Genomic DNA, 21,486 nt, shown 5'->3' with positions numbered 1-21,486 from the left:
TCGAAGGAATGACACCGTTTATTATCGTGAATTCAAATTCTTAAATTTAACTTATAATTGAAGATATTTTAACGTTAATTGGTGTTTCTGAAGGAGATCTGAGTGAAGCTTCGATTTTAAACATCTGCTTTGGAAACACCTTGAAAGGGAACAGAATCTTGATGCACACAGGTGTTAATGACCGAGGCATGATTCAAAAGGTTATATCCGAGCAAGACCCAATCCACATTTTCTTCACAATTAGATCCTTGTGTGTTGACAAGTATACAAAACATCGGTGTGTCTCAGAGTAATAGTTGTTTTGAGTTTATAGTAAAATATTTTCGTCGCTCCACGTTTATTACTGACGGGCCGCCTCACGGGAACAACGTGCGCAGAGCGTCAGCGTCCAAGGCCGTCACGTGATGCCTAAAATGGGCGGGGCGAACGTGACGCCGCAGGTGGGCGCGGCATAAGTGAACGTGACGTCGAAGGTGGGCGGGGCGAACGTGACGTCGAAGGTGGGCGGGGCGAACGTGACGTCGAAGGTGGGCGGGGCGAACGTGACGTCGAAGGTGGGCGGGGCGAACGTGACGTCAAAGGTGGGCGGGGCGAACGTGACGTCGAAGGTGGGCGGGGCGAACGTGACGTCGAAGGTGGGCGGGGCGAACGTGACGTCGAACGTGGGCGCGGCATCAGTTAATGTGACGTGGTCTGTGCGGCTGAGGGATTTTACGCTGCGGGAGCTTTCTTTCAGGTACGTGAGGAAACGTAAAATGTTGCACCAATTTAGTATAAGAATAAAACGTTAAACACATTCCGTTTGTGTTTTCCACATCTGGCGCTGTGTTGACGAGCGGATGCGACCACGTTTGTGACTGTCGGCCCGTCCGGTTTTCTCCATCCCGGACGCTTGGCGTTTTAAAGCGCTGACTTCCGGTAAGCGCGAGAATGTCCGACGTTGTGATGGACGAACCAATCACAAAACTGGACATGTTTGAAAGAGAATAATTTGGATAACTTGGTTGCTCCGTTTAGCGTTCACGTTCTGAGCCGATGGCTCATGATTGGTGGTGGTGGTGGTGGTGGTCGTATGGCAGCTGAGCTGAAGCGCGACTGTGTCGCTGATGCAGTGCCCCTCTACCAGTACACACTGGAACTGGTACTCATTTCGCCGATCTCGGAAGGATGACAGGCTGAGTCAACCCCACCCGATATTCATTCAGCGGCCGACGGGGATTGAACTCAGGACCCAAGGATCCCGAGCCACCACCCGAATAACCACTGAGCCAACACCAGGCTCGTCTCGTGATTCATGAAAGCCAGGTTCGAATCCCACATACCATTATATACGTTTGTCCATTATCTACTAAGGTCCTTGTAATTCCCTTTGAAGTCTGTTGATGCCTTTGTTCTGACTGCTATTTATGTCCAAGTTTATCTGTCCTTGTCCCATGTCATTGGCCCTGGGAGGGTGTAAGTGTGGAGCCAACAGGAATGAATGATTTTTTTTCCTTGTTTGTTGGGAATTAAATATTCTCTTGGGAATGTGTTCTGACACCAATTATAATCAGGGTTCACTTTGGTGTGGAAATAATGTTTATCTTGCTTGTCTGATTATAAATAATATATATATATATATATATATATATATATATATATATATATATATATATATATAGTTTATATAATCAGTAGAGTATCTGCATATGCTGATGTTGATGGGATAGCTCAGCCCGAGAGGTAGACGCACTCCCTGTGAGTTATCCAGCCTGGGTTCGAATCCCGACCCAGGAACTGACACACGTGCACAGTTCCTTGACTGGATGTTAACATTCAGGACCTGTCTGTTACGGCTGGTAGTTGTTTGTTGATATTAAACCTCCCTTGTGTTTGTCGGTTATCACCGGCTCTCAAAACAAATTACAAATTCCTGTCCTGACTTACTGCGGTGGCAAAACCACCAAACGTAAGCCTTGCCAAGAGTCTGTTTCGGCAGCACCAACACTGTAAAGAGTATTTATGCTACATTTGATTACTTTACTTTTAGGGGATTTGCAAAGTTCTTTGATTTTTTTTTTTTTACAAACACTGATGAGATGAGAGGTGTAAGTGTGAAGGTAGAATAAGAGAACCAAAGGATGGAGATGTTGATTGGGTTAATGGATTATATTGACATAATGGAGTTGATGTGTTGGCTTAATGGTTATGGATGGTGGCCTTGGGATTCGAGGATCCTGAGTTCAAATCCCACTCGGCTGTTCATTTAATATCAGGTGGGGTTGACTCTGCCTGTCATCCTTCCGAGTTTAACAAACTGAGTACCAGCATGTTGGTATTCTGCGTCGGGGCGGAAACCCGTCCAAGATTGTGCCCAATAGCCGAGGAGACTGCTTAGGCAGCACCAAGGCTCTGCACAGATTATGGTCCCAATGGATGGGTGTGTATACTGTATCGGTATATGTGCTGAAGTGCCCAGCGTTGCCGGGGCAAATTCAATGAAATATGTATTTAAATATTTCCTACATGACAAATTGGCCTTATGGTTTTGTACCAGTTACCAATCTTGGGTGCTGCACTTGGACCGCTTCTCCTTCTTTAACCTCCGCCATCTTCGAAGATGGATGGAGGTTACTGTTTTCACCCCTTTCTGCTTGTTTGTTATCTTGCCAAAACGAAGTTTTTGCACGATATGTTAGACAGCTTGTATGTTTTTTTTTTTTGTTTGTTTGTTTGTCTGTAATCACGTATAAAAAATTCTGCAGAGCACAGTTATCATTGGAAATTTTTGTAACTTCGCATATCAGAGGCCTATAGAGGTCCCTTTCAGCGCACAAAATTTTGAAGGTCAAGGTCAAAGGTCAAGGTCACTTTGTCGCAAAACAGGGGAGTCGACGAAACCCTTATTTTTTGAGTAATTTTAATCTAATCGTCTCCAAACTTTATGGGAATATAGTTCATGGTCTGGCGCTCAGCTGATTAGTTTTTGGTGGCAATTGGCCTTGACCTTCATGGTTAGCGCCTGAGGTCAAACATATTTGACCCCAAGGTCAAATTTTCAAGTTTTAGGAACCATATCGTGTAGTACCTCAAATTGAACACCTCGATGAGTGCTTTCTAGATATGTCAAGCTTGAGACATTATGACATCATTTGGTGACGTTATGAGGCAAACATATTTTTCATGGTTACTCTGTAGAACGATTCTCATCGGAATCTCTCGTAGGCAGATATTCCTCAAGGAGTCGCTCCTGGTGGATAGCAGCTCTGTTCACCTCAGTGTGACCTTAAAGAAGTCACACGTGGTCACCTTTTGGCAAGATGCGGGTCACCCTGCGGGTGACATTGGTTTATTTGTTTGTTTGTTAACCTCCGCCATCGAAGATCGGAGGTTACTGTTTTCATCCCTTTCTGTTTGTTTGTTTGTGAACAGTATTACAGATTTCGACGAAACTTGGTGGGGGGGGGTTAGGTATGGTCCAAGGATCATGCCATTAGATTCTGGACTTGGACCCCCCCCCCAAAAAAAATTGTTGGAGAATTTTTTTTTTTTGCATTTCTACGTGTTTTAAGTGATTTGCACCCCCCCCCAAAAAAAGAAATTGTTGTAGAAAAAAAAAATTTGCAACTTTTTTTTCAACAAAATTTCATTCTTTTTTTTTTGCATTTCTACATGTTTTGTGATTAGGATTTCGACGAAACTTGGTGGGGGGGGTTAGGTATGGTCCAAGGATCATGCCATTAGATTTTGGACTTGGTCCCCCCCAAAGAAAAAACAAATTGTAAGAGAATTTTTTTTTATTTGCATTTCTACATGTTTTAAGTGATTTCCAACCCCCACCCCCCCCAAAAAAAATTTAGAGAAAAAAATTTTTTTGCAACTTTTTTTTTCAACAAAATTTTGATTTCTTTTTTTTGCATTTCTACATGTTTTAAGTGATTTCCAACCCCCCCCCCCCCCAAAAAAAAATGTTGGAGAAAAGAACTATAACTCTGTCAGCACTGTTGACATCATATTTAATGAATAAGATATAAGGTTCACTTGAGTGACCCAGCAGTATTGGCGGCGGAGGTTTTGCACTCTCCCGAGTGCTCCCCCTCTAGTTTAATTTTATTTTCATTAACTTCCGCCATCGAAGATCGGAGGTTACTGTTTTCACCCCTTTCTGTTTGTTTGTTTGTTTGTTTGTTTGTTTGTTTGTTTGTGAACAGTATTACGGAAAAACTCCTCGACGGATTTCGACAAAACTTGGTGGGGGGGGTTAGGTATGGTCCAAGGATCATGCCATTAGATTTTGGACTTGGTCCAAAATCCAATATGGCCGCTATGGCGGCCATTTTGAAAAAATATTTGAATTTTTTTTTTTTGCATTTCTACATGTTTTAAGTGATTTCCAACCCCCCCCCCCCCAAAAAAAAAAATTTGCAACTTTTTTTTCAACAAAATTTCGATTTTTTTAAAATTTTTTTGCATTTCTACATGTTATAAGTGATTTCCAACAAAAAAAAACATGCCAAAATTATAATTGCGGCTGATTTTGGAACTTCAGGTGGATATACCCACGTAAAATCAATTTCTGTCTCAAGGAATCTAGTTATGACGAATTAATTGAGTATGTATAAAAGTTAAAAGGGAAAGTTGCAAACTATAACTCTGTGAGCACTGTTGACGTCAAATTGAATGAATATGATACCTAAGATTTTGGCAGTATTGTCGGCGGAGGTTTTGCACTCTACCGAGTGCTCCCCCTCTCGTTTATTCTATTTTTAAAGACAACAAATCACTGCAACCTCAACATACGATCTTCACAAAACATATTACTCGATCACTCCGGGAAAAGACCCAGGCAGTGTATGAGAACATACTCACTAGAGACCTGAACACGGAGGTGTTACAAGTAACCTGTGTAAAGCAATCTTTTTTAATAACAGGCGCATGTGTAAATACTATAATTTAGTTAAATTTGTGTTGTTGATAAAAAAAAAATCACAACACCCTCAACATGCGATCTTCACAAAACAAATTACTCGATTGCTTCCGGGGAAAAAAAACCCAGGTGGTGTATTGGCACAAGACCTGATCAAGGCCTGAAGACCAATTTTCGGATTTAAAAAAATTATTATTATTATGATTATGTTAAGCCTGGTGTTGGCTTAGTGGTTAGGGTGGCGGCTTGGGATCCTCGGGTCCTGAGTTCAAGCCCCATTGGCCGCTGAATTAAAATACACCAGGAGGTTGACTCAGCCTGTCATCCTTCCGAGGTCAGCAAAATGAGCACCAGTGTACTGGTAAGGGGGACACTGCATCAGCGGCATAGCCACGTCCCAACCGATGATGCAACCAGCAGCCACAGGCTGCACTCGATAGAGAGAGATTATGATGTTTGTTTTTTTTATCCAAACATATCCCTCAACCTTCCTCTGGATAAAAGAGGAGGCCATGCAAAGTTTGGTTGCACTTCTTCCTGCAGGGTCCAATTACATAACAAATGTACAAAGTTTCTTTATGTACGTCTGTGATGAAAACTTCAAAATTGGTCACGTGGTTTTTTTTAAATCACAAAAACATTACAATGTTGTCCAGCAATGTGCATATGGCTACGGTATATCCCAATTATTTTTCAGGTGTACAGAGTGTTCCGGAAGAAAGTATCGCTTCGTGGAAATATCAGCATCTCACGTTGCCCACCGAACATGGCCCTCTGCTTGTGTGTCTGATATCTGATTTGGTTTAGTTTTTAATGACTATATAGGAGGCTTCATAATTCATACTAGAAATGAAAATGACCAATCTGGTAATGTGGGGTGCGGTAGCTGTGAGGTTGCAAAAGAAACCAATGCTCGTGGCATCTTCTGATCTTCATGGTGGGGGGGGGGGTGTGGGGGGGCATTTGGCCCATCAAGCCTGTGCTACATTGACACCGTATTAATTTGATCAAGCAGCTAATGAACCTAAAATCACTGGGGAGGAGTGTGGGACGGGGGAGTGGAGATTAGAACAGTAGGACAAGCACAGACATCGCAATCACGAGAACCAACATTCAAAAGTACTGTTTCACCCAAAACTTTGCGAGAGATCAGATCGTGAGAAACGATGGAAAAGCCAAGTCATTAAGATTCATGGTAAACTTGGTCGATGATATCATGTTTGTATTCGGAATAATTTTAGGGTGATAACACACCTCTTATGTTGTGTGAAAGATCGATAAAATTGAGCTTTTATCCCAGCTGTCTTGCATACACAGTTTACTGGGCACTTTTACAGCTGCTTGCTGGTTGAAAGCTTGTTTTTCAGTTTCTGTTTGTTTTGCATTTGTTTGCAAAACGTATTACCTTCAATTTCCTGTGAGTACTTCCTTATGTCCCAAGGTTTAGTCTTTCAAACACAAAACAACCCTTTTCATTCCTGATTTTATTATTTTTATTTTTTATCTACATGCTCTCAGGCTCATGCAGAAGTTGCAACACAAATCGCATGGACATGTACATCCACACAAATTCATTTGGACAACACCCAGATGTGTCTTCAGACAAACGGTTGCTGAGCTTGGGGTCAGTGACATAATTTCCTGAGGCATTCTGGGTATCGGCGACCTCACCTTTGTGACCACTATTCTATCTACAGTTGGTGGGCCAGTTGAAAAAATTCCCGCTTCCCCATGGGATGCCGACTCACACGGCGTGTTCCTGCTCTATCCTCTAAATGCTGAGTGTCAAGCAAGGAAGCAGCACGTACCACTTTCAGTCTTGGTATAACTTGGCCGTGGTCGGAATCGTTATGGACTCGGGGCAGACATAGTAACCATTGTGCCGCTGAGCCTGGCTTTTGACCTGGTTGTCCAAAGTATGAGGAGTTCCTTTTTCATTCAATATATTATAAAGCCGATGTAATACTTGATTGGTTTATGCAGTTTCCTGCCTTCATTTCTTTCTTTCTTTCTTTCATTATTTTTTTCTTCTTGACCCACTTCCAGTGTCTATTAATGTAGCAAAAACTATTTCTGGAACTCTGCCCTAAAGCAGACTCTGTACTACTAAAGCAGCCTCACGGCAAGGATTACACTGGGGTGGGGGGAGGGGTGGGGGAAGGGAGGTGCCATTGCCTTCAGGATAGGAATTTGAAAACTTTTCTCATTTGGCTGTGGTTCCAGCAATAACTCACCCACTCTTGGTGAAGGACACCATGTGATCTTTCATGTCCACCAACAAATGCCAGCAGATGGGACTTCCAATTCAACATCAATCTGAGGGACGGCACACGCATTGATTCCTCGCCCTGCCTGTGAAGCAACAGGGTGACAGTTTGTAACTGGGTTGAGATTCGAACACAGGATAGACACCTCAGAGGTGAGTAGATGTACCTTTAGGCCATCCTGCAAGCCCATCAGTTTAGTAGCTACTAATGCTATATTGTCTCCTGTAGGAAATGTTCAATGGAAAAGCAACATTTGGTTCATTCGTCAGTGATTACAAACTCAATTTATTCTTAAAAGTCTTCATGATATGTTTATGTCTCCGCTGACAAAGTCCCCAGAGACATTATGTTTTCTGGTTGTCTGTCTGTACGTACATACATCCTTCCATCCATCCATGCTAATTTTCTCTGTTTTTAGCTCGCCTGTTCGAAGAACAGAGAGCTACAGCGATAACCCCGGCGTGAGCGTGAAAATGTTAAAGTTTTTGGTGCAAGTTATTTTTTTCCTTTCTAATGTTTTTATCGACCACACTATTTTTATACGCCCGATATATATATATATATATATATATATATATATATATATATATATATATATATATATATATATATATATATATATATATATATATATATATATATATATATATACACCGGTCGTCCGTCCATCCGTCTGTCTGTCCGTCCGTCCGTTCCTGTCCGCACTCTAACTCCCAAAGTTTTCAACTTTCACGTTTCATATTTGGTACATAGGTACAGACTGTGGAGAGGGTGTGTCGCGACATACATTCATCATCTAAAGTGGTTGCCATGGCAACCAGGATGCTGTTTTCCATGTAGTAGCACAATTCAGGTGTACGAAATGGAGTTCTTTCTTCCCCCCTTCCTGTCCAGGCTGGAGTTCCTCAAGGTAGCGTTCTGGGCCCTGTTCTTTTTCTGGTTTTCATCAATGATCTCTCCGACTCTCTGGAAAATCCTCTATATCTCTTTGCTGATGACTCCACCCTCTGCCGTACCATCGGTCATCCCTCAGACCAGCAAGCAGCAGCTTCTTCGCTCACTGCTGATCTGGATAAAATCACAAACTGGTCCAACACGTGGAACATGCATTTCAATCCGGACAAATCTCACACTCTCATGATGTCTCTCCGAAAGGACCGTTTAGAAAAACCCCCATCCACTTTCTCAACAATCCTCTGGAAGAAGTCCTTTCTTTCAAGCTTCGGGTCTCACTATCTGCCATGACCTTTCCTGGGAAAGCCACATTTCAAACCTCGCCTCCAAAGCCAGTCGCCGACTGGGAATCCTCCATCGTGCAAGGTCCTTCCTCGGCCCACCTGAGCTCCTGACCACTTACAAAGCTTTTGTCCGCAGCCTGATGGAGTGCTGCTCTCCCCTCTGGGCTGGTGCTCCTGCCTCCCACCTTTCTTGGCTTCACGCTGTAGAAACCAAGGCATTTCGGATCATTGGCATTTCCCGCAATGAGGCTGAGTCTTTGGGCCTCTCACTCAATCACCGCAGGTTGGTCGGTGGTCTTTCTGTCTTCTACCGTCTCCTCTCCAGCCTCGCCCCCCCCTGCTCTCTCTGTGATTTGTCTCCACCACATTTCTGCAGGGCGCTCAAGGTCCGCTAACAACCCCCTTCTGGTAAAACTACCAAAATCACGAATCACTGCTCACCTTCACTCTTTCATTCCTCTTTTTCCCCGCCTTTGGAATAAACTCCCTCACTCTATTCATTCCCTTTCTTCCCTCCAGGCCTTCAAAACAGCTGTTCACCACCACCTCTTATCATCCCTCATCCAAATCCTCGATCTTTTCTACCCCTGATAATCCACCCAAGCCCACCTCTTTCAAATTCCCTGCTTTCCTTCCTGAAAGTCCCTGTAATGTCCATCTTCTATTCCCCATGTTCCCCGTCCCATCCCTCTCCCTTCCACAGATCTCCAAATGTCTCCGTTCCCCACTATTTTGTCCTTCCCACTCCCTCCCCTCTCCTGTCTCATGCCCCCCTTGATGTGCGTTGTGTGTTAGCTCTCATACGAGCCTCGACAAGGTATACAAAAAAATTTCTGTATATACCTTCTTGTTTGGGTGTATATTTTGCTCACTTGCACTCTTGTTACTGATTACAACATACAAATACATATATTGCTTTAAAATTACACTTCACTGCATTGCTTTATAAAAAATATTAATTATTGGACTATTTTTAAAAACGATAAATGTATAAACAGGTGAGCATTGGGTGGCTTTGTCACCAACTCTGGTATTTACAACTGCTTGTCTGATTGACACTACATTTTCAGCATGCGTGCGACTACTCCTCCAGAATATTTGAACGATAATTATGACGTCATTGGTCACGTGATGTGGCAGCCACGTTGGAAAAATGGAAAAACTTTGTCCCTCTGCATCTCTGAAATTTCTCCATGTTTAGTATTGAAACTTGGCACATGTCATGTAACCCCCATGGCAAATATGTGTGGTGTTTGTTTGTTTTTTTTTTATTGTCATTTGACGTTATGAAGTCATAATTGCATACATCGAACCCTTTATCTGATCAGGATGAAAATTTGAGGGTCATCTTGGGCTAAATTGTATGATGGAAAAATTTGATGACGTTGGTCATGTGGTTCGGCAGATATATATATATATATATATATATATATATATATATATATATATATATATATATATATATATATATATATATATATATATATATATATATATATATATATATATATATTTTAAATAGAAAAACCTTCAGTAATTATTTGGGCAGAGGCATATCTGTCATCGCCATGATGTTAAAGAGTGCCGTTGCAGTTGTTATTGCATATTTGAATTTTTCACCCCTTAATATGGTGAGTTTAACACAAAATGGAAAATATTAATTGATGTGGATTTGCAGAGTGGTTGGGTTTCTTGTTGGAATCTTATTGTATGTATGCATTTTGGGCCAGGAATCAGTTGCATGTTTGGCTCACAGTTAGCGTTTATGGGAAGTGTGATTACCGTTGATGCAGTACATCGTCCCTGTACGTTAGCATAGGAATTTCTGTAATTGGCCAGAATTTCGGCCTGAAGTCACCTTCTGTACTCTGTCGGAAAAATACTGGGATCTTTAACTCGTGCCAGCAGATGGGTTCCCAGCTTTACAGAAACCCGTGGAACGATTCACTTTGCGATGCAACTCCCTGCCCGTGTGAATCACCAATCCGACAGTTTCTTCTTCTTCCTCTTTCGGCTTGCTCCCGTTAGGGGTCGCCACAGCGGACCAACTGTCTCCATTTCGCTCTATCCTCCACATCTTCCATTGACACTCCAACCACCCGCATGTCCGCCCTCACCGCATCCATGAACCTCTTCTTTGGCCTTCCTCTTCTCCTCCTGCCTGGCGGCTCCATCTTCAACATCCTTCTCCCGATATACTCTGTTTCCCTCCTGTGCACATGTCCAAACCATCTCAATCTCGCCTCTCTCACTTTGTCTCCAAACCGTCCTACCAGCGCTGTCCCTCTAATACACTCATTTCTTATCCTATCCATCCTCGTCACTCCCAACGAGAATCGCAGCATCTTTAACTCTGCCACCTCCAGCTCTGCTTCCTGTCTTTTTGTTAGCGCCACCGCCTCCAAACCATACAACATAGCTGGTCTCACTACCGTCTTGTATACTTTCCCCTTCACTCTTGCAGCTACCCTTCTGTCACAAATCACTCCTGCAACTCTTCTCCACCCACTCCATCCTGCCTGCACTCTCTTTTTCACTTCTCTCCCACACTCTCCGTTACTTTGGACAGTTGATCCCAAGTATTTAAACCAATCCACCTTCCCCACCTCAACTCCTTGCAACTGCACCATACCACCACCCTCCCTCTCATTTACGCACATGTACTCCGTCTTACTCCTACTGACTAACATTCCCCTTCTCTCCAGTGCGTACCTCCACCTCTCAAGGCTCGATTCAGCCTGCTCCCTACTCTCCCTACAGATCATGATGTCATCCGCGAACATCATGGTCCATGGAGAACTCCAGTCTGATCTCGTCCGTCAACCTGTCCATCACCATTGCAAACAGGAAAGGGCTCAGAGTCGATCCTTGGTGCAATCCCACTTTAACCTTAAACCGGTCCGTCATTCCTACCGCACACCTCACCGCTGTCACACTGTCCTCATACATATCCTGCACGATCCTCACATACTTCTCCAACACTCCCGACTTCCCCATACAATACCACAACTCCTCTCTTGGCACCCTATCATAAGCTTTCTCTAAATCCACAAACACACAATGTAACTCTTTCTGGCCTTCCCTATACTTCTCCATCAACATTCTCAAAGCAAACATCGCATCAGTGGTGCTCTTTCCTGGCATAAACCCATATTGCTGCTCACAGATCATCACCTCTCCTCTCAACCGAGCTTCCACTACTCTTTCCCACAACTTCATGGTGTGGCTTAACAACTTTATCCCTCTGTAATTTCCACAGCTCTGCACATCACCCTTATTCTTGAAAATCGGGACCAGTACACTTAATCTCCACTCCTCCGGCATCCTCTCACTTTCCAAGACTTTATTAAACAATCTGGTTAACAACCCCACTGCCATCTCTCCTAAGCACTTCCATGCCTCCACTGGTATACCATCTGGGCCAACCGCCTTTCCACTTTTCATCTTCTTCATAGCAGTCCTCACTTCATCCTTACTGATCCATCCCACTTCCAGATTCACTATCTCCACCTCTTCCAACCTTCTCTCTCTCATTTTCTTCATTCATCAGCTCCTCAAAGTACTCCATCCACGTTCTCAACACACTCTCCTCGCTCGTCAGCACATTCCCATTTGCGTCCTTTATCACCCGAACCTGCAGCACATCCTTCCCAGCTCGGTCCCTCTGTCTTGCCAATCGGTATAAATCCTTTTCCCCTTCTTTTGTATCCAACTTCTCATACAGCTCGTCATATGCCTTTTCCTTGGCCTTAGCCACCTCTCTTTTTGCTTTTCGACGCCACTCCTTGTACTCCTGCCGACTTTCTTCATCTCTCTGACTATCCCACTTCTTTTTTGCCAACCCCTTCTTCCTTATACTTTCCTGTACTTCCTCATTCCACCACCAAGTCTCCTTATCTTCCTTCCTCTGTCCAGATGTCACACCAAGTACCAATCCGACAGTTTATAGTTGGGTTATTCAAACCCAGATGATGTGGCTCAAAGGTAAATTCAAAATAAACACCAATTACTGCACCATAATCCCAAGAAGGAAGCCAGACATATCAACACACCCCACACACCCCACACAAGAGTTTACATCTAGCTACTGTAACTCCTCTACTGCATCAGAAAGTGTTTTGTTTTTGGATACAATGTCAAGGCTCTAAATTATCAAAATGTGGTCTGGTACAATGTTATCAAGGTCACATGCAGCATGTTGCAGTGTTGCATCAGCCGAGGCTGTCCTGAAATCCCATCCACTGACATCATTCGGCATCACTGCTACTTCATGCTCGGTGCTGAATAAACGATGATCAAAATACACCATTCTATTTTTATTGCAACATACTAGAATGACACTCGGTAGAGCACATACAGCGTTTACTTTTTGTATCCCACTGATGGGGCAGATCTGCATCTGGACCATTCGTCCTTGTTACACACCAAAATGGAATCGGCTTGTTATTGTCACCTACCCAACTCATCCATCATGTTTTGTCATAACTCATCCACATCTTTTTGAGATACCATGCTATATACGTATATCGTTTTTTGTCCCCATCTCTGAATGGTGAAGAATCACTTAGGAATTTAATAATTATCATATCCAGATCTTCACCAAAATCTTATCAGTTCGTCCTTGTCACACACTCAAACTGTCCACAAAATTTCATCTGGATCCGTCAACAACTTCTTGAGATATCCTGCACACAAACAAACAAATGAAATTGCTCGTTGAGCAAGGAATTGCCAGAATAACTTTGTCATATCTCCATGATCTCTGAAAAAACAAAAACCTGGAAATCAATTTGGTTCTTATAAGTCGATAGTGCTGCTGTTTAATGAGTTATAGCACTTAGTTTGGTCATGATCATAACTTGGAAGTTAATCGGACTTGAAATGGCATTTTTATCGCAATTTGAAATTTTTGACCCGACCCCCTCTGACATTCGACCCCCGACCGCTAAGAAGGGTGTTGGTGTGACACCACAATGACACATATGGTTGGATGCAGTATTGGAAGATGCACATTTTGGATTTGGTTTGAAGTCGATACGACCATTTTAGCGGACGTTATTGCGAAAATAAGAATTTTGGTGGCCTTGACCTTGACCTTGACCTTGACCTTGACCTTTGACTAGATTCACCAAAAACGACAAGTGTCTAAGTTGGACCATGGCCGACGTCTGTACCCAGTTTGGTCATGATCCCTGAAACGGTGTGGCTGCTACAGGGTAAACAAACACAAACAAGCAGACAGACAGACACACAGAATGACACACACAACCGACAAACATAATTGCCGAAATCCAATTAACAAACAGACAGACGGGTTAAAACATAACCTCCATCCACCTTTGTTGTCGGAGGTAAAAATGTTCTCCTTTAAAAACTATTTCGCATTTCTTTTGTATTGGGTGTTTGAAAGTAATTCCCCACTTTTTTTTCTTCTATCTTTCTATGTATCCATTTCTAAAGCCGAGTCACAATTATCAATACAGTAGAAGGAAGGAAAGGTTTTCAAACTCGTTGCCTTCGAGAGTTGAAACGAGCTTGGGATTTCCAAACCACAAGTGCCTTTCGGATAACTTGGTGGCTGCACCTGCACCTGGCACTAATTCTCTTAATCGGCAAAGAATATGTGCTGTTGCTAATTGAGGAAAGTCATCTCAAAGATGACAAAAATAATATAATTTAATATTTAAATGAGCTCTAGCAGCATCAGTTCAAAGTTTACGAACTCCACAGATGATGCCCAGTTTGATGCTCAGGCTCAAGAGCAGTATTGGCTCGTATTCCAAGAGATAAATCGGAGAACAACAATTACAACAAATTATTGTTACATACAGGAAGTAGTTTTTAGACCCGTCTCCAGCCCCCCTTTTTAGTCTTTCCTAGAAGGGGATGCGAGATTATCACAACGCCCATATCTGTCTGTTGGGTAGTCGATCGAGTCGAAAAAAAAACAAAAAAAATGAGATTTGTACTCCCCTTATTATCAGTATTTAAAATGGCGATTTCGGTTAATACAATGGCAATTTCGATGAAACTTGGTTGGTAGATTCATACCATGATCTAGTTGTGTGCAAATGAGAACCGTTGCTATGGACACCACCGTTGCCTAGCAACGGGACTTTGAAATTTTTGAAAAATCATAAAAAAATTTATTTTTTCGAAAATCAAAAATCGGGCCACGAGCGACTGTGGGCAGTACATTCAGCCATATTGTCAAAAATTTCCAGCCGGATCCTATGAAAATTGTCGGAGAAGATACACTTTGAATGAACCCTGGTCGAAAACAATAAAAAAACGAAGTTCGTTATATCTCAGAGACTATGAGTCAGATATACATGAAACTGGTATGGTAGGTTCATGGTATGTCCGAGTTATGTGTGAGAAAGAACCGTTGCTATGGACCCCTCCGTTGCCAAGCAACGGCCGAAAAACCTCTAAATGTGGGGGTATTTTAATGAAAAAACAATCTGCAGCATTAACCCTTGAAGCTAGAATCATGAATTTTCTTGTGCTTAATCCTCAGGTCATTCCCCATCGAACGGGCCCATCACGTCAGGTTCTATTGGGTAGTCGACTACCCATGTCCGCCTACCGGCTTGTTTGTCTGTCTATATGTCCGCATCTAACTTGTATATTTTTCACTTCAAAAATGCTTTTCAATGCAACCGCTTGTCTGGTCGATGCGAAACTTTAAACATAGCGGGGGGGGGGGGGACTCCCCATGGATAATATTTTATATCTAATTATGATACAAGCATCAAATTTGGCATTTCTGTTCTGCAGGGCTTTCTGATCAAATCTGCCTGATTGGCCATTTGAAAATCCAAATTTTGAAAAATTTGAAGAAAAAAAAAAACTTCAAAAAAATTTGAAGTCACAGCTGGCTGAAATTCTTGAAGCGCAAGTGAACATCCCAGACAGAGAACCAAGGGGAGATGCAGTCATCATTGATGGCTCAGCACTTATCAATACCCTACCTCCACGCACTTTAAAGATATTTGATGACTATGATAAAGAAGACATCATCCCAAAGGTGGAATCCTTTGGTGCCAGGTACGAGAGGGTGGACGTAGTGTTTGATGTGTATGAGAAGTCAAGTCTGAAGTCCGAGGCAAGGTCAAAAAGGAGGCAAGGAATCAGAAGAAGAGTGACAGGAACCAGTAAGACCCCAAGTAACTGGAGAAGCTTTCTTCGAGATGACAGCAACAAGACTGAGCTGTTTCACTTCCTTGCGGAAAAGATGTGTGAAGCATAGACGACAAGCACAGTCATCGTCACAAAAGGAGAATATGCCATTAGCAACACAAGGAAGTCACTGGATGCTGTGTCTCCATGTTGTCATGAAGAAGCTGACACTCAAATATTTGTACATGCCAGGGATGCAACGACGGATTGTAGCAAGTCCATTATCATTAAGGCTAATGACACGGACGTACTAGTCATAGCAATATCTGTACTGCCATCCTTACAGGAACTAGGTCTTGAGAACATGTGGATTGCCTTTGGCCAAGGAGCCAAGGCGCGATGGATTCCAGTCCATGAGGTAGTTTCTGCAATAGGGCCTGAGAAAGCTCGAGGGATCCTATACTTCCATGCGTTCACTGGATGTGACGTCGTTTCTGCCTTCCACGGTAAAGGGAAGAAAACTGCATTGCAGACTTGGAACGTCTTTGATGATGTTTCTGAATCATTCACCAATCTCAGCCAGCATCCAACATTGATTCGTGATCTTGACTTTTTTTTTTTTTCAAATGGCCAATCAGGCAGATTTGATTAGAATCCCTTGGAGAACAAATGTGCCAAATTTGATGCTTGTATCATCATTTGCACGATTTCTCTCAAAAATTGCTGTTATCTGCCCCACTAATGGCAGCCATGTTGGATTAAAGGGGAAAAAAAATTGGACATCTGAAACCACTGAACGAAAAAAATTGAAACTTGGCATATGTCATCAACTCCCCATGTGGTAGGCTATATAAGGTGATAACGATGTCATCGGTGAAGTGGTATTCCAACCGTAATTGGTTGAATTAAAATCCTTTTCCAAAAAATCAGAATCTTCATACATCTGATCTTTGTCCCGATGTGAGTGAAGAATTTAATGATGACGCTCATCATCCATGCCAAGAAACTGTGCGACATAATATGGATGTTACGGCTCTGTCGGCCATAATAGTAGCGTGTTCAGTTCACGATGGTATTTTTGTTCAGAATGAGCACGTGAGGCGAGACTATGCACTCTATCGAGGGCCATTCTAGTTAAGTTGTTTTCTTGCATCATAATTTCTCAACAGTGTCAAAATGTTTATTATATAAACCAAGGCAGGAAAATATTCCACTAATGCAAAAATGTATCACATTTAACAAAGTGAAGGGATTGGGTGCGATGTTTTGAATATGGTGGTCTTGATTTGAGGCGATCTCGGCCTGAAATACCGTATCTGAATGTATTGTCTCGTGGGAACAAGATTGCATCCTCCTGTGGTGTGTGATAGATCCAAATATCATTTAGTCACTGGATGTCTCATTACTCGCACCGATTTCTCATCCCAGTTTACGTGAAATCGTTCACTCTGCAGGCACGTCTGTCTCTACGTTGCATGTATGTTTTCTATTTTTCATTTCTCCCTCCTTGCTGCCTTGCTTGGCTTTCTTAATTGTTATTTTATAATTTACTTTACATCTGTTTTGCCTTCTCTTGTTTCAGGTGACTCGAGGTAAGGGAAAGTGTGGAACGTAGAGACCAGCCGGGGCAACACACGGGGGATGGCGACCCACTGTCTGCTCGACCTGGACAGCCGATTTCTGGCAGACAACTTGCTTGACGAAGATGATTGGGGTAATTTGTTGTCTGCTGGAGCTGGATGGTGCTACTTCATTTTGAATCCATCACTTGTGCTTAAAATGACTGTTTGAATTGAAAATAAATTATGATCAAGTAATTTGTCTTTGTACTTCAACAATACCAGGACTCGGTGGTGTAATTGTTAGAGCGTCCGCCCTGAGTCTGCGAGGTTGGCGGTTCGAACCCGACCCTGGCCGAGTCATACCAAAGACTTTTAAAATAATACATGCTGCTGAGTTGCTTGATGCTCAGCATTTTAAGAGGATAGAGCATGGACAAAACAAAACCATAGGTTGGCAACGATTGCATGGGTCTAATGGGCTCCTGCATTTAGGTTCTTTGTAAGGAAGGTCATTTTATAGCATGCATTATGTTCCCAGTATGGCATTAGTAAGATCATAAATGTGTGCTTTAGTTATACTTTCACTATTTTTAAATGTCAAAAAGATATTTTGTGGGGAAAAAAAACCAATAATTTATTTTTCAACACTTCACTCTGCAACCGCAGGTGTTCAAATTTAGCATCATGCTTGGCTAATGATTGTGAAGAGTACAGTATTGGGTTACATCGACTCGACTCAGAGTGATCCCAACTGAGCAAAAAGTGTGTGTTGTTCACGATACCTGTGTTAATATTTGTAGTGCAAGTCTTATGTGGCGATTGTTCTTGCCCATCGAGTGGCAGAAAAAGGTAAAAGGTATTGTGTGACTTCTGCAGGTAATCATGAACATGCAATGCTGCACAAAGAATGTTTCAGCCATTTTAATTGGTCCATTCATTAGTTAATAAGACTTCTGGCATTGCTGTACTTATCTCTCATTACTGGTTTCCATGCATGTTGATCTCCAAGCATACCTCGATGTACATCGATTACACTAAAGCTCGATGCTGGCAGCTCGTTGATTATTTTAGGTTTCCAGTTGAAATCGTCAAAATTGTAAATCCACCCCGCCAAGCATGTAGTAATTATACCAACATTACTACCGGTGTCGGTATTTCCGGTTGCAGGTCTGAATATGTTGGACGTTGGTTATTACCTGCATCTTTTAAACTCGTCAAAGCGGAGTTTTCCGCACCAGATTTGTCCTGTTTCTTTCTGTTATCAGTTCATCCCCGTGCTGCTGGTTGTGTTTTAAACCCATCTTCGTGTCTCAACCTTGTTGGAGTGTCTTCCCCATGGTCTTCTACTCCTCTGAGTCTCTCTAGATTTTTTCCCTCTACCCTGCTGTTGGTGTCACTTCATTCCCCCCCCTCCACTTCTCTTGTCATTCTGTTATCGTCTAGTGCTAGTCCGCTCTGTGTTATACCTCCTCCGAGAGCTTCGACATTGCAAACAAAATACAAAATACTACAAAATACAAAATATAAATAAACAGTGCAGGAAAACTTTTAACGAGACAACATTATGTGGTGGTCGATTTAAAGTAGGTTAAATTGGTATTATTTAATTCATGGGGAAGTATGCTTGTTCCATGACGTACCACCATTCGGTCATTAATAATTATCTGGAAGATGTCATCGGTTATTGCTTAAACTATATCTTATGAGTGTTGATATCTCTGTCTTTGCTTTTCTCTAAAGAGTAATCTGCACACTATTGTGTTGTCTTGTGTTGTTTATCATTGTCAAGAATTTATGAAGCATTCTTCTTTCTTTTCAGGTGTGGGAGAGTTGGAATGTGGGGAAATCGAAGATTTGGATCAGATATTAGATTCGCTCCGCCAAGAGATGGAGGTAAAGATTTAAAACTTCTTCTTCTCTCTTCCCAAAGTTGAAAATACCTCTTGACAACGTGGGTTTAACAGGTCCTAGCAGGAACCCACAGAACAGAGTTCAGTGGAAAACCTTCCCTTTATTTGGACGGTGTTAATTAATGAATGTTAGTGCAGTATTATTGTGACATTGTAGTATGCCTGGTGTTGGCTTAATGGTTAGGGTGGTGGGCTTGGGATCCTCAGGTCCTGAGTTCAAATCCTGCTGGCCGTTGAATTAATAACAGGTGGGGTTGACTCAGCCTGCCATCCTTCTGAGGTCGGCAAAATGAGTACCAGCTTGCTGGGATGATTGAACCATTCGAGTATCCTGCATCGGAGTGGCGACCTGTCCAGGATTGTGCCCAATAGCCCAGGAGACTGCTTCGACAGCACCGACACTCTGTACAGAGCATGGTCCCAATAGATGGATGCAATTGCATTACGATTTATTATTATTGTTTTTATTATTATTAGGTCATCTCGTTAGAGATGACCTAATAAAACCAGTCTCGATGTCCGTACATACGTCTCCATTTTTTTCTTCCGGTTTTCTTTATATTTGGTATGTGGGTAGATGTCGATGAGGGATGCATGACGGTATGACCTTTGACCCGATTGAAGGTCAACGTCTAGGTCACTCCAAAGTTGCGAAATCGTCCATTTTCAAAATCTATCTCCTCCGCCGTTTATGATCCGATCTTCGAAATTCCTTTGGATTCCGATAATATGGAACAATATCTAAATTTGGTCAGGCCGGTTTTTTGAAATCCGTCCTGGTTATCGAGTCACGTGTCTTCAAAGTTGGAAAAATCGTCGATGTGATACGATCAAAAAAAAATTGCCCAATCTTGATGAAACTTGATATGTAGGTAGGGGTCGATGAGTGAAGCATGACGGTATGACTTTTGACACGATTGAAGGTCAAGGTTTAGGTCAAGGCCACTCCAAAGTTGCGAAATCATCAATTTTCAAAATCTATCTCCTCCGCCGTTTGTGATCCGATCTTCGAAATTTCTTCGGATTCTGATAATATGGAACAATATCTAAACTTGGTCAGGCTGGTTTTTTTAAAATTCGTCCTGGTTATCGAGTCACGTGTCTTCAAAGTTGGAAAAATCGTCGATGTGATACTTTCAAAACAGAGATGACCGTCACCCCCAACCGGCGGTAATTTTTATCATTATTATCTCACCTGGACTTGAGTCAGGTGAGCTTATGCGATCAAATTGTGTCTGTAGGTGAGTGAGTGAGTCATTCAGTCAGTCACTCAGTGAGTCAGTCAGTGAGTTGGTAAACACTTCAGTCATTATCGCTTGAACCAAACACACAATTTTGATGAAACTTGGCCACAAGCTTCATATATGATGCCTAGTGAAGGTATATTGACCCCATCAAAATCTGCACTCATTGAGGGGGTTTACGGGGGTTTTTTTGACCCCCCTCCTCTCCCTCCAAAAAAAAAAGGTATTTGCTCTCTTTTCCAAAATTACACACACAATTTCGAAGAAATTTGACTACAATCTTCATCACCTGTTGTGTACCAAAGTGTATTGAATGCATCAAAATGTGCACTCATTAAGGGAGTCTATGAGGGTGTTTTGGACTGAGCCTGGTGTTGGCGCAGTGGTTAGGGCAGCGGCTTGGGATCCAAAAGGTCCTGAGTTCAAGCCCCGATGGGACACTGAATTAATACACCAGGGGGTTGACTCAGCCTGTCATCCTTCTGAGGTCGGCAAAGTGAGTACCAGTGTACTGGGCCGGTGTATACCCCGGTTAAAATAGGTGTACCCGATCCCTGTGTCGTAAGAGGCGACCAGGGTTGCGTCAGGAAGGGCATCCGGCGTAAAACATGTGCCAAATCACTATGCGGATCATAAGGATGATCCGCTGTGGCGACCCCTAACAGGAGCAGCCGAAAGAAGAAGAAGAAGAAGAAGAAGATGAGGGTGTTTTGGACGCCCTATAATTGGTATTTGCTCTCTTCTCCGAACGACACACACAATTGCAATGTAACTTGACCACGACCTTCATCACCCATGATGTAGTAAAGTTTGTTCAGAGCATTAAAAAATTCAGAGTCTAAGGGGGTCTGCAGGGTTGGGGGGGGGGGTTAGCATGCATTATGTTACTAGTATGGCATTTTTGTCTTGGTCATTGTCATTAACAGCTTGGTTCCACAAGATACCTTGGGGGGAGTGGGAGGGGGGGCAGGGGGAAACAAAGCAGTTTAAAATTACGTCAAGAGAGATCACTCAACAGTTGAGTGACTGTTGCTCCTGATCGAGGTGAGCTTCAGGACAGGTGGTCCTATTTTTATTATTATTATGAAATGAAGGCTAATTAGTTATGGCTGGACCTACAGAACTTCAACGGCAAAAGTTATTGTTGGCCATGGGAGGCACCATCAGTTATCAGAAATAGGTTCTGAAATAATACACTGCTTTAATCCAGTAACTTTGCAGTCACAACAAAGGGAAT

The 21,486-nt window shown here is 42.6% G+C and overlaps 1 protein-coding gene across 3 annotated transcripts in view; it reads left to right on the top strand.

The window, feature by feature from the left end:
• Positions 1–596: 596 nt before the first annotated feature.
• The window catches only part of LOC147015337 (cyclic AMP-dependent transcription factor ATF-6 beta-like), a 78,274-nt gene continuing 57,384 nt past the window's right edge, over positions 597–21,486 (top strand). For 2 of the 3 annotated variants that reach the window (XM_085850007.1, XM_085850005.1), the window contains exons 1-3: positions 597–736; positions 17,116–17,247; positions 18,915–18,988. In XM_085850007.1, the coding sequence (XP_085706133.1) occupies positions 17,175–17,247; positions 18,915–18,988 (147 nt within the window). In that variant the 5' untranslated portion in view covers positions 597–736; positions 17,116–17,174. Of the gene's footprint in view, positions 737–1,085; positions 1,306–17,115; positions 17,248–18,914; positions 18,989–21,486 lie in introns of those variants that run through there. The other variant, XM_085850006.1, reaches the window with a different exon arrangement.

This window comes from Eptatretus burgeri, chromosome 12, assembly GCF_056783735.1.
Source record: "Eptatretus burgeri isolate ZD-2024b chromosome 12, Ebu_testis_v1, whole genome shotgun sequence".
Lineage (NCBI taxonomy): Eukaryota > Metazoa > Chordata > Myxini > Myxiniformes > Myxinidae > Eptatretus > Eptatretus burgeri.
Note: the sequence above shows the minus strand (reverse complement) of the source record. Positions and strands in the feature narration are given on the sequence as shown.